This window comes from Oryctolagus cuniculus, chromosome 11, assembly GCF_964237555.1.
Source record: "Oryctolagus cuniculus chromosome 11, mOryCun1.1, whole genome shotgun sequence".
In the NCBI taxonomy this organism is placed as follows: Eukaryota; Metazoa; Chordata; class Mammalia; order Lagomorpha; family Leporidae; genus Oryctolagus; species Oryctolagus cuniculus.
Genome location: NC_091442.1, coordinates 23123679 through 23137400, shown reverse-complemented (window position 1 = coordinate 23137400; position 13722 = coordinate 23123679). Strand labels below are relative to the sequence as shown.

At 54.5% G+C, this 13722-nt stretch overlaps 1 protein-coding gene across 2 annotated transcripts in view; it reads right to left on the bottom strand.

Annotated features, from left to right (window-relative positions):
* Positions 1–13722, bottom strand: part of TRPC4AP (transient receptor potential cation channel subfamily C member 4 associated protein) — a 72733-nt gene that overhangs the window by 875 nt on the left and 58136 nt on the right. For both annotated transcript variants that reach the window (XM_002710789.5, XM_002710788.5), the window contains exons 10-18: positions 9208–9339; positions 7227–7285; positions 5915–6016; positions 4463–4546; positions 3546–3636; positions 2464–2604; positions 1848–1956; positions 990–1102; positions 86–292 (exon numbers count right to left, since the gene is read on the bottom strand). In XM_002710789.5, the coding sequence (XP_002710835.1) occupies positions 86–292; positions 990–1102; positions 1848–1956; positions 2464–2604; positions 3546–3636; positions 4463–4546; positions 5915–6016; positions 7227–7285; positions 9208–9339 (1038 nt within the window). The remainder of the gene's footprint in view (positions 1–85; positions 293–989; positions 1103–1847; positions 1957–2463; positions 2605–3545; positions 3637–4462; positions 4547–5914; positions 6017–7226; positions 7286–9207; positions 9340–13722) is intronic.

The window sequence follows — 13722 nt, the reverse complement described above, 5'->3', positions numbered from 1 at the left end:
GGGGGAAGCTGCTCCCCACAGTGGGGGCCTCAGTAAGGGGGCAGAGCGCCGCCCCGCCCTCCCCCGCCCCGAGGCAGGCGCTCACGTTCTCCAGGCAGGTGCTGTCCTTGTCCTTGTGCAGGTAATGCTGCTGCCAGAAGCGCAGCAGGTTGTGGAAGTTGTTGAGCAGGAAGCCAGGGTACTTCTTGCTGTGCTCCATCCGCTGCAGCAGCCGCAGGTACAGGGGCAGCCGCTCTTTCCGCCGCGCCAGCATCAGGATCACCAGGCTGGTGTTGAGGCAGCTGACGTTCTCCTGCAAGGCCGAGGGCCAGCAAGGTCAGGGCCACACGGGAGCCTCAGTGGCCCCCAAGGAGCCTGGGCAGCCACTGGGCAGAGAGGAGGGTTGCTTCAGGCTCTGGCCCTACAGCGCCCTAGTCAAGTCCGCTGAGCCGCCTCCGCACAGACCTGAGACTGCACTGGGGAAAGGAGGGTGCCAGCCCCTCCCCAACTCTGACAGCAACTCTGTCCTTGGCTGACCTTGGCTCCAGCAAAGCTCCGATGCCCAGGCAGGCTGGGTGCACGTGTCAGGAGCGGTGGTCTCACTGCGCAGCCCGCACTCGGCTCTCACTGTGAGCTCGCTTGGGAAGAGGCAGGGTCTGCCCGTTCCTCGAGCACTGCCCCCCAGGGCGGCCTCGACAGGAGGAGGCCCACCACCACCAGCCACCATCCCAGGGTGGAGGGTGAGCTCGAGAAGTGAGGGCTGCGAGGCGACCGCAGGGAGGTTGGGTTCCACAGCCCGGCAGAGTAAGAGGGACAGGGATGTGGGGCACTGGAGACTGGCACCGGACTGGGAGTCGAGAACACAGTGCCGCCCCTCCAAGGGCCCAGCTTTATGGCAAATCCTTAGAGCAATGGCCCAGAGCTGTACCTCCAGAGTAGGGTGGGAGATACAAACTTGCTGGCTCCAGGATGAGGGAAGCGGCTTCCAGGTGTCCGTTGGGGCCTCTTACCTGGGTCAGTGTCTGCACGTGGATGATGTTAATGAGGCGGAAAAGGAAGGACATCTGCGTGGGCACCTGGGATATGTAGGCCAGCAGGCGGCACTCGGACAAGACCTCGGCCACTGTGGAGGAAAGCAGAATGATGAGCAGGCTCAGGTCCAGGTGTTCTGCCAGCTGGGCGTGCACTCTCCTCCCAGCCCTGCCGGGGGCAGCCCTCCTGGTCCTATAGGCCCTCCTCTCTACACAACGAGACCAAATTAACGGCCCTAAATCAAGAAAAACAATGAACGCAAGCCTGATCCATCTTCCAGAGCTCCTAATGGAATGGCTCCCCCACCGCTGTCACAGTGCCAGCGTCCACTGTTGGGGTCACGGTGTGTACCCACATCTGACAACAGCTGACTGTGCCCCGGAATAAACCCTCTGGGGCAGAAAAAGGGGGTCAACACCTCAATTCCCAAATGACTTCTTGCCATCCATGACAGGGACTTAATGAGGGACCCATGTCAGTCTAACAGACCCTCGGGGGTGGGGGGGGAGGGGAGCATATGCGCACATACATATCATGTGTGCAAGCAACTCCAGGTGAGCTCAGTCACCCCCACCCCCCCGAGTCCGCCCAGGGGAACACTACAGACTGGGGACAGGACGGAGCACTCCAGCTTACACAGGCAATCCCAGCCTACAAGAGCAAAGTTACTGTTTTGGTTTGCTTTTTGCTGCAACAATGGGTTTTTTCCTTTCCAAAGTGTGTTGGAGAGCCCCCGACACCAGCCACGCGGTCATTCCCATCTCCTTGCTGCAGGCCATGTGCTGGCTCAAGCATGGTCACACTGGACCCAGCTGCCCAGCATCCTGGCCTTTTACCTTTCATATCCACCTGGTTTTCAAATCGGTCGAGCGACAGAGTGACGCAGCGCACCAGCATGTTGGAATCCACCAGGGAGCTGTTGATCTGCTTCAGGAACACCTGGAACTGCAGCACAGCCGGGGCTCATGGGGGCAGTGGGCTGCAGGCCGGAGATGGCCGTGGCCCACGTGGGCAGTCCCTGCAAGGCCCCTGGCATCACAGACAGGGATCCGGAGACAGACGAGCTGAGTGACCGTCCTTCCCACCCAGCTGCTGAGCGCTGCAGCTCAGCCCAGCCCTCTGTCTGGGCTTCTGCACAGAAGGCGCTGGGCCCTAAAGCGAGCTTTACCCCACTGCTCTGAGTCTGTCACACCAGGCTTGGTGCCTCCTGCCTGGGGCTCCCCCAGTGGCACCTACTGCAGTTTCACAGCCCCACCCTTAAGCAGCCAAGATTTTTGTTTACGTTCCCAGGGTCTAGCAAGGTACTCGGCAGAGTAGGAAGGAGCTAGGAATATTCACTGAAGACTGCCACAGAGTCCCCAGCACTTTCCAGTTTCCAGACTGGCAGACAAGGGCTCCAAGGTAACTTCTGGACAATGCAGCAACCCTCAGAGAGCCATGGCCTGACCTTACCTTTGCATCAGTGTTGATGTACTTATTGAATCTCTTGAATGCATCAACATTAAACTTCATCAGCTCCCCCAGGAGATCGAAGTAGCTCTGGAGCACATCCCTTGATTTGCACTCGCTGTCCACAATGCAGTACAGAATATGCTGGGCACGACAAGGGGACAGGGTGACCAGGGTGGGACTTGGGTCGGCCCCAACTTGCCTCCTACAGGGACTGGCACAGAGATCACACCACACATCTGTTCTGAGCAAGCACCCGGTCCATGGAACCTCAGCCGCACGTAGATTCTTGGCCTAGGATGCCGGCGGCACCAAGCGCAGGTCAGGCTGACGCACCTGGCCAGGAGCGGTGGGCTGGGAGCGTGGCACACCTCCCTCTCGTGCTCAGGCTCAGCTGGGGCTGACCTGCTCTGTGCTCTGCAGATCTCACTTCTGGCATCAGCCACTGCCCTGGCACTGTGACCACCCAAGTAAAGGAAGGGCACCGGACACACTGTGACCCCGTGGTTGTGTGTTTATGAATGGAACCATTTAAAAACTCACACCAAAAGCAATGAGTTTTTTATCAAGAGCTAAGCCAATTTTTACCTCCTTGATGACGTGTTCCATGATAGTTAAATGGTTTCCAACATTTAACATTTCATGTTCTTGAAGCTACACTGATTTGGACTATTTTCTTTCCCATATGGATTTTACATAAATTCATGAGCCAGTTTCTTGTCCATATCTTTCTAAAACTATAATCTGGCCGTTTTTCTATCTTCCCTTTTTGTAAATGTTTTTCTGAAGGACATGAGTCAATAAAGCAAAATTATTTTCAGTCGGATCAAAATATCCTCAGGGTCAAAAGGCCTTGCTGGGCAACTCCAGACCCTTGTCCTCCTGCATGGTCACCCGAGTCCCTCCATCACTCTTCCAGCACCCAGGGGGAAGCCACAGTTGGAAGTCAGGGCAAACACTAGGGCAATCTGCATTAGCATTTACAGAGCAGAGCCCGAGTCTGCCCCCAGTGAGCCGTAAGGCTCAGGACAGCACAGCAGTGGGGCCGCGGGGAGAGGGGCCCGGCCGCTGCTTTCCAGCCGTACCTCCAGCAGGCCTCGCTTCAGCAGGAACATCTGGTCGGCGTAGGAGGTGGTCCCTCGCAGGAAACTCTCCACAGCACGGGCTTGCCAAAACCTGCAACCCAAACACAGCGCTGGCCTCGGAGCTAAGGCTGCCCTCTTCTGATTCATACTCAATGTCCCCAGGGTGGGGAGATGTCTGCCGTCTTAATCTACTCAGCATGAATAAATGAACAGCCCCCGGGCAGCAGGCCTCACCCCAGGTCTAGGGGACACAGCGGTGAGCAGCAGAACCCCCATCCCCCTGGAGCTGACAGAAGCACTGGGCTCTGGAAGGGGTCGCAGTGAGTCCCATGTGAGGACACGCTTTGCCCATCCAGAACAGGAAGATGTGAACTGAGGGGAAAGAGTGGAGGAAGCTGATGGGCTGCCTAGTGAGGAGGTGGCTGATGCTGACCACGTGACCCAGAGGTCAGAGCTGGGATCCATGTCGGGGAGTGTGGGCATGGCAGGCCACGGCAACAAGGGCCCCATGGAACACAGCCTACCGAGTGCTCACACTGGCCCTGCTGGGAACCCTCCTGTCCACAGCCTTAAGGCTCAGCACAGACCACTCTGGACTCTGAGGTGTCCCTGGCCAGCCCCCAGCAGGGGAAGGGGCTCTCCTCTGCTCCCCGAGCATCTGGCTCCACTTATGTCCACACCACATTCAGAGGTTTCTGCTCACACTCGTTCCCCATCCGCGCGGGGTACTCTGCCCAGCAGCCACACAGAGCAGGAGCCTGGTGAATGGGCAGGGTGGTGCCCACGTATCTGCGTCGACTAGGGCCGGAGGGCAATCGACGCTGACCACTGTGCGGGGGTGGATGCTGGTGACTGACCATGTGAGACACGTGCTCCCCTCACTGCGGAAGGGTCAGGTACCCGTCCCTCAGACCCACCTGAAGGATGACTCAGCAGGCTCCTTCTTCATGACCTGCAGCAGTCGAGTTAATAAGCCCCTCTTGCCATCACACACCAAACTCCTAAGACAAACAAAGACGACGAGGGCATCGGTGGCAGACCTGAGGCTGCCAGGGGCCTTGGGGCTGCGTCACTCCGCTAGGTTAGCTAGGTGAAAACACACAGGGACGTCTTCCGAGTCTGGAGGATGCCCTCCTGCTCCCCGAGCCCAGAGCACCCAGGGCTCCTGCGGCCATACACTGCACAGCCATGTGCACTCCCGCTGCGTCTCAGGACAGCTTCTCCTTCCTAGACATGGTACGAGGCCAGACACACATCCAGAGCCAGTCAGGGCCCAGAACCCCGCAGAGTGGGTCTACGCCAGTCTCCTGGGGAGGCTCACTTTGTGCCAACAGGGCGGGGCCCAGGGTACTCCTCGTTTCAGACTCAGTAGCAGCGGAGCCCTAGACAGGTACCAGTGCCTCCAGTCTCAGCTTCCAGACCAGTGAAGCAAAGACGGGAGATGAGGAAATGTCTCAGGCCTCACCACGGGAACAGACGGCCATGCAGGTGAGGGTGTGCCCTTCGAATCCTCTTCAGAGAGATCAGCTCTGCTCTGAACCGCTGCACACACTGGGACAGCACTGTGCACAATTTCACCTGAACGAGAGCTCTGCTGCCTTTAAAAAGAAAACGCTGGGGGCTGCCTGCAGGGCCAGCATCCCATATGGGCGCCGGTTCGAGTCCCGGCTGCCCCGCTTCTGATCCAGCTCTCTGCTATGGCCTGGGAAGGCAGTGGAGGATGGCCCAGGTCCTTGGGCCCCTCCACCCGCGTAGGAGACCCGGAAGAGGCTCCTGGCTTCTGGACTCGGATTGGCACAGCTCCAGCCACTGCAGCCAACTGGGGAGTGAACCAGTGGATGGAATACCTCACTCTCTCTCTGCCTCTCCTTCTCTCTCTGTGTAACTGACTTTCAAATAAATACATAAATCTTAAAAAAAAAAAAAAAAAAAAGCAAAGGCTGGAGTATGCTGGCTCCTGCTGCTGGCACCTGTTCCCCTGCCTGAGCCCCAGGAGCCGTCGCCGGGCTGCCCCGCATCACCACACAGAGGCCCGTTGGCAGAGCCTGCTTGTTCGCCCTGTGGGGCTGAAGCTGCCACAGGGCAACAGAGGAGTACACAGCGGCACTGTCAGACACACGTGACGGGGGCAGGGACGGAGCACGCATGGCCTTCGGCAGGGGGGCCCCTCGGAGCCCCTGCTGTCATCTGTAAAATGGTGGTGGTAATGTCCCGCCTAGGGCCGCCGTGAGGCTGAGGAGAAAATGCAGGTGGCGGAGCACAGCGCCAGGCACAGGGGCCTCGGGCACTGCAGCTCCAAGTGAGTGCGAAAGGACAGTACGCTCTCCCACGTGTGTCCATCGGCAGGCCACAGCCACCCCTCCCCTCACCTGTCCGTGTTGAGAACGGCCTCCACCTCGGGGATGTTGGCCTTGAGAGAGATGGCACTGAGTTCATTCAGCTCCTGGTTGTTAAGAAGCAGGTACTTGTTCCTGAACAAAATGGATTGGAAAGGGTCAAGGACAGGAGCTGGGGCTGCTGCAGGGAGTCCCCGGCCATTTCTCATGGAGAGAAGTGACACTCCAGCGGCACTTCTCAGCCCCGCGCCAGCACCCGCAGGAGCGTGCCCACAGGTCTTGGTTGACCAGAAGTGGGCAAGGAGACCCGCTCCAGCCGTCAGGACCCCTGGTCAATCTCTCACAGATCGGGCTGCTTCCCTCCTGATTCTGTCTCCATTCCAATGTCCTCTGATGAACGTCCCCCCCTTTCCCAGAACACGCCCTTCATGACGGCAGGAGTCGTGAGTTTTCATTCATCCCCACGCCCCCCAGTCTGGCACACAGAAGCACTCAGATCCCACAGTCCGATGAAAGCTGGGTACCACTTTCCTCAGGGAAAAACGCGCACTTTCATAATCTATTGACGCCACTTTCTAGAAGATTCATAGACTTTCTGGCACCTCTCTATGGCCTTCAGCCACACAGATGCTCACAAGAGTTTGGAGAGCTGCACAGGAGAAGCCCCTGAGTCCACACCTGTCCTCGGCACTGTCCAGTTAGCTCACCAACGTTCCCAAGGAATTCAACTCAACACTTAGAACTCAGACCTTCCACATGCCTTGGACTTCTGGCTTCCCTTGGGGGGAAAGTCATAAGCCATGCAATTGTGGGTGCAGTTTCCTGTGCACCCACGAGCAGCTGGAGCTGAGCAGCATGGCCCGTCCTTCCAGCTCACCCCAACCCCAATGCCACAGTCAAGGATAAGCTGCTCCACACCCTCCCCTGCACTTTTTTTCTTACAGTGGAGAATCACCTTCCTGTACAGTCTCTATCGAAGTCTGAAGAAAAATGAGAGAACACACATCCTGTCGGCGGTCACTCAGCAGACAGGCATGTGGCCACTGTCCCAAGGGCATTCCCAGCTCAGGGACAGTCAGCTATGAGCGGTATCGATTCCAGGAGTCCCAGACCCCAGTGACCTCTGTGCTCATTTGTGAGGGTAGCAAGGGCAGGGAAGGACCAGACGGATCAGCAGCTCTTGCCGCAGCGTCACTGCCAGGCAGCCATACGTGGTAACCTAAGCCGACAGTGCCTTCCACCAGCTCGCAGTTCTGCCTCCTGAGCTGAGCTCAGTGCAGAGAAAGGAGGGCAGGGCCTGCGGAAGCCCTCCCGGCCCATCGCCCGCAGGGTGCGTGGTACTTACTCGTGGTGGTCGCTGAAACTCTGGAGAAGCCGCAGAAACTGTATCTTCAAGGTGATGTCCTGCAACACACGTGTGTCCTCAGGGTCAGCAGTCACAGCATCCCAGAATGCAGCCGGGCAGAGCCCAGCTCAATGCCTGGCCCTGCCACTGTGCCTCTCTGGGCCTCTGTCCTAAGGCACAGCGGGGACTCTCTAGTTACAAAGTCAGCTGCTGGCTTCCATATTTGGTCAAGGGAAAATGGAGCTCATGTGGACCCTTCCTGCTAAACGTATCTCAGCTTACACGCACAAAAAGTCAGCAAATCCTTTAAACACGAGGCTAAGCTCATAGAAAGGAAAAAGGAACCGAGCTCAGAGTGGTGAGCCCTGAAGCTGCTCATCACACCAGCTGGCCGTCCATGCCCTGCAAGGACCAGACGGTGCCTGGCTTGTGCCATCTGAGGAATGAGTGCACTAGGAGAAATAAGGGTTAGAAAGACCTGACCTGTGGGTCAGGCACTTGCAAAGAAGCCCGGCTCTGCCCAGGTCAGAGGGAGCCTCCCAGGAGAAGTGCAAACCCTAGGCTCACTCAACCAGAGAGAAACCAGATGTGAAAACTGTATCCCCTGAAGTGCCCAGCAGACAAAAGCAAACGGTGCTGCAGAAACACTCCCAGGGCAGAGGCTGCGGGTACCCAGCGGGGAAGCAAGGCCTGCTGCAGGCAGCCCCTCCAAAGACGCTGCTGCACGTGAGGCGACATTCGCTCTGAGTCTGAAGACCCATGCAAGCATTAGAGGTCTCTATGGGCAACTGAGAAAGGCCATAGAAATAAGAAAGAAGGCTACAAATGACTAAAGAGACAGCATGTCACAGGACTGAAGAGATTAATGTGATGAACAAAGACCAAGGGATTTCTGAAAAAGAGTCAGACTGAATGTCTAGAAATACAAAATACATTCATTTAAAATTAAAAACTTGGGGCTGGTGCCATGGCGCACCTGTGGTGCCGGCATCCCATATGGGCGCCAGTTCTAATCCTGGTTGCTCCTCTTCCAGTCCAGCTCCCTGCTGTGGCCTGGGAAGGCAGTGGAGGATGGCCCAAGTGCTTGGGCCCTGCACCCGCATGGGAGACCAGCAGGAAGCACCTGGCTTCTGCCTTCGGATCAGCATAGCTCTGGCCACAGCGGCCATTTGGGGTGTGAACCAACGGAAGGAAGACCTTTTTCTCTGTCTCTCTCTCACTGTCTGTAACTCTGTCAAATAAAAAATAAATAAAAAAATCTTAAAAAAATTAAAAACTCAAATGGATGGACTGAAAGGCAACTCTAACAAGGCCAAAGAGAAAAAGGGTAACGTGCAAGACAGGGCAGGGAGCAAGGTCCCCAGAACACAACACCGAGACCAGGACCCCCGGCACTAGGCCCTGATGGCTGTGCAGCCACGGCCCCAGGGTACTTGCCCTCTCACACTGCTAAGGAGCCGGCAGGCACAGAGCACTACCCTCCTGTCGCAGGAAAACAGAGCTCAGACATTCAGTGACTTATCCCAGCTCCTCAACAAGCTACATGGCACAGGGGGCCTTCCGATTCCCAGCTCAGTGCTCGCTCTAGGGCGCTGTGAGAAGAGGCAGCAAATCCTTGGCTCTAGAACACCAAACCAACCTGATGTCTTTTTTTGATGCACACCATTGGTGGTTTGGGTACAAATCGTAAGACATCAAATATGGAGAATCTTGTTGCTGAAGCAGTGGCCCTGTCTGCAGGGAGGAAGACCCCCACCCTGCCCCGCACCAGGGGTACAAGCTGAAGCAGGCAGAAGGGCCCCAGGCAGGGGGGTTTCTGCTGGATGGAGAAGCGAGCCCAGGCAGCGCCAGTCACAGCACTGTGAATTATGCCTGCAGTTTCCGCTCCACTCCTGAAGAATCACAGGCGGGGCGAGCAGCAGGTCTGGAAACAACTACTCCACACATGAAGCCTCAGATGTCCCCAGGGGCCCCTGCTCACCGGACTGCAGTCACAGTTCTGGTTGTGACCGTGGAGGACAAGGGCAGATGCTGAATGCTTCCTCCAAATCAGCTTGTCAAACAAATTATTGAGTCCAGGGATCAGCTTGAACTCTGCAATCATTCTGTGAACCTGGACGGGGAGGAAGCAAAAGTGTTCAGACAGATGTGCTTCAAAGAAGTAGCAAAGCCTCGAGCTCAGCAGACAGTCGCCACCTTCAGAACAGAGAAGGTGACCGTCGCTGTGGGGTGCTGCTCCCACCTGTGCTCACGGGCACTCACAGCAGCCCCACAAGGTCCTATCTGCCAAGTCTGAGTTTTGGATTCAGATGGTCCTGGTGCTGCGCTTAGCTCCGCCATGTGCGGACTTTGTAACCTCAGCAAGCTCCTTACTCGTTTCCCGTCCTTGTCACCAGAATGAAAATATGCCTCAGGCTTTACACTACCAAAATCTCAACTGGAGGCAAAACACAAGAGCTAAAGACGGAGCTCTAAGGATCCTGGAAAAATCTATATGTGAAGACATAAAAAAACAAAAACGGAAAACAAACGAAAAACCAGGTTTTGGGAAAACCTTTCCAAAGAATCATACAAAACCCAGATGCCAAAAAAGAGATTGTTGAATTCAACCAAACCTTCTAAAAATTTTGCATGGCAAAACTCAAAATCAGCGAAGTCAAAAATGAAATATGCAAATAGAGAAAATACATCGGCAATTTTCACGCAGGTAAAGAGTTAATTTCTTCTACAAAGGAGTCCAGTCGTAAACAAAAAGATCAATCCTACAGGGAAAAAAAGACAAAGAATATAGACAGGAGGGGCCAGCATCATGGTATAGTTGGTAAAGCTGCCACCTGCAGTGCCAGCATCCCATATGGGTGCCAGTTCGAATCCCCACTGCTCCACTTCCAACCCAGCTCCCTGATAATGCACCTGGGAAAGCAGTGGAAGATGGCCCAAGTGGTTGGGCCCCTGCATTCACATGGAAGACCTGGAAGAAACTCCTGGCTTCCAGCTTCAGTCTGGTTCAGCCCTAGCCATTGAGCCATTTGAGGAGTGAGCTAGCAGATGGAAGATGTCTAACTCTGCCTTTCAAATAAAATAAAAAATAAATTTCTCTCTTTCTTTCTCTTTCTCTCTCTCTCTCTATATACATATAGGGAGAGAGAGAGACAGAAATGGTATATATATATATATATATATACATACATACACACACACATATGGGGGGGGGTGAGAGAGAGGAGTCTTATCTGACGCTGGCACCATTTTGGTTCCTGGGCATCACACACACACTGCTGGTGGGAAGGCCTGCTGGTCCTAACTGCACAAGGACCATGGTTGGGCAGTATCTCTAAAAACTCCAAACCCACAGCTCCTGGGACTAACAATTCCACTTGAAGGATTTATTCTCAGACACACCTATAGGAATTGCAAATGGCATATTTAAAACAATACTCATGGAACTATTATTTGTAAAACCAAAAAAAGACATGATCTGTACTTACATCAATGGGGGTTAGCCAAACTATGGTACATCCACTCAACGGGATACAAAATGCCAGTAAAAAAGAATCAAGGTTTTTTTCCCATGCAGTGAATCCAATTGCCAAGATACATTAAGAAATCCAGTGTGGACATGCTATATAATTGATTGTTAAAGAGAAAAAAACCTCTGGAAGGATAGCACTAAAAAGTGGTCAAACTGGCTGCCAAGGCTCTGAGGGAACATCAGGGAACAGGGCTTCGTTAATGCCTATCTTTTAAGACAGAAATAGGGGAAATCATTTACCTATGAAAATTTGGGTTTTTTCTTTTTTTCAGATTTATTTATTTATTCATTTATTTGAAAGACAGAGTTACAGAGAGATAGGTAGAGAGGAAGAGACAGACAGAGAGAGAGATCTTCCATCTGCTGGTTCACTCCCCAAGTGGCTGCTACGGCCAGAGTTGGGCATGCCTGAACCTGGAGGCCAGAAGCTTCTTCTAGGTCTCCCACGTGCATGCAGGGGCCCAAGTACTTGGGCCACCGTTCACTGCCTTCCCAGGCCATTAGCAGGGAGCTGGATCAGAAGTGCAGCCAGGACACGAACCAGCACCCATATGGGATGCCAGTGCTGCAGGCTGCTTTACCTGCTATGCATTTGTTTTCACATAAATGAAACAAAAACTCTTCCTCCCCTTGCTAAGGGCTGCTGGAAGGAGAAAGGAAGTGGACAGAACCCCAAGCACAGCACTGTGCTCAATGACCGCAAATGGCACTAACTCAAGAGTTGGATCCTTAACTCTGCCACCTTCTTGGCCGTCAATGGCATGCGTTTGTGTGAGACAAACCGACAAGGGACCCCTGGCAGCTCCATTCCCGTGCACCTCTTCTTCGGACACAGAAGACACAGCCTCCAATCAGTGTTAGACACACAAGCCCAGAAATCTGTCAGACTGAGGGCCAAAGTGAAATGACGTCTGTTCCACTGGCCGGGCTGCTACTCAAACTCAGCCATGCTTTATCCCGTCCTTGGGGGCAGGGGGTAGGGGTGATACATACGTTGGTCACTATGTGCACTCCAAGTAACCTTAGCTCTGCCGAATCAGTTAGAAAAAGCTGACACTGGGGCCAGTATTGTGGCGCAGAAGGTTAAGCCACTGTCTGCAACACTGGCATCCCCTATCTGAGTGCCTGTTCGAGTCCCGGCTCCACTTAAGATCGGGCAACCTGCTGGTGTGCCTGGGAAGGCAGGGGAAGATGCCCCCAATACCTGGCCCCTCCACTCACGCGTGAGCCCCAGATGCAGTCTGGCTGGGCTCCTGGATTCAGCCTGGCCCACACCTGATCACTGTAGCCATCTGGGCCGAGAATCGACAGCCAGATTCTCTCTCTGTCTTTCCCTCTCTGTCACTCTTCCAAATAAATACATTTTAGAAGAAGGCAATGGTTGACACTACAGAGGCCTTCAAAGTTCATCCAATCCAACTATCTCATTGCGCAGACTAGAAAACCAGGCTTCAAGTCACTCAAAGTGAGCCAGAGCTTGGAAAAGAGGAGCTTTCCATGGCACACCTGCATCAGACCCAGGGTTTCCTGAAGCCCCGGCCAGTGCTAGGTTTGACGTTTCTACAATGCTACTCCCCTTTTCTCTTGAAAACACCAGCTTCTTCACTGAGGCCAGATTTTACAAGTCAGATGCATTTCTCCTACTCTCAGGTCCAGTCCTTCACCTGCCCAGCAGGCAGGTGGGCAGGATGAAGTACCCAGCTCCCTAATGAGGCAGCTGGGCCAGAGGACAGGCTTTGAGGCCAGATTGTGACCCTAAGCTACATCCTTCTCTGAGCCTGCGCCCCCTGATGGAGAAGAGAGGATAACGGAGCGTGGATAAGGTTCAGTGAAGTCACATGAAAGCAGCCCAGGTCTTGGAAAACGAGAGTGACTGCTACACAGCTTATTCTCATTATCACTGGAGGGATGAAACACACAGCATCTGGGAGTATCTCTAGTCTTGCGCCTTTAACTGGGCCAAGACTGGTCAGAGAACTTGGCCCACACGGATATCCACAGAAGGCCACTTCAAGGAGGATGCCTTCTGAGAGGCCTTGCCAAGCAAGCCCTTGCCCTCATCACCCAGTCTAAGCAGGAGCTGTGAGTCCACGTCGCCGCAGTGCCTGGCACGCAGGAGGAACTCAGCCAATGCTGAACGTGCAAAGGACAATGTACTGTGCACATAGTGCTTCTCAGGGGGCCAGAGTCCAACCGTGACAGGGCCTTCCCGAGGAAGCGGGGCCAGAAGCACATCGTGTAATGAAGACCCCAATAAGCACAGCACCTCGCTTCAGGGGGACTGAGGAGGCAGGATGGCTCTGGTGAGGGACAGAGAGAGAAGGCAGGGCAGTGGAGTTTAAACCCTGGCTCTACCAAAGAGCATGGCCACTAAACACTGAGTGCAGGTGGAGTGCGTCGCTGCCTGCTGGCTAACCTACTGGAGAGCTCAGCATGAAAGTGCCTCAAGAGAGTAAAAGCAACAGTGCACCGACACACTGCATGCTGAAGGCAGGCAGGCCTGTGGCTGTCTATGGGATCTCATCCCATATCCTGGTTTTAAAAACCCACCGCATGCTGAGGATGGCTCCCTAACTCCAGCTCCAGGCAATCCAATTGTCAAAGACGCCTCAAACCTCCCTTATTTAATCTGAACTCCTCTTCCTCCCTAAGCCGGCCCCTCCATCCCTCACCCACTGTTAGTCTTGACCATCTCAACAAACACCAAATGTATCCTTCTACTTGCTTAGACCACAGACTTTGGGAGTCTTCCTTAACTACTCCTCTCTCGTATGCCCACATCCAAACCATCAGAAAAATCCTATCTGTTCCACCTTCAAAATACATCCAGAATGCAACCACCTCCTCCCACCAGTCCTACAACCAAAGTGCTGTCCCAGCTACCACCATCTTGACTATGAGGGCCCTAATGGGTCTCTCCACTCCCATGTTTGCTGTCCCTAGTCTTTCACACAGTAGCCCAAC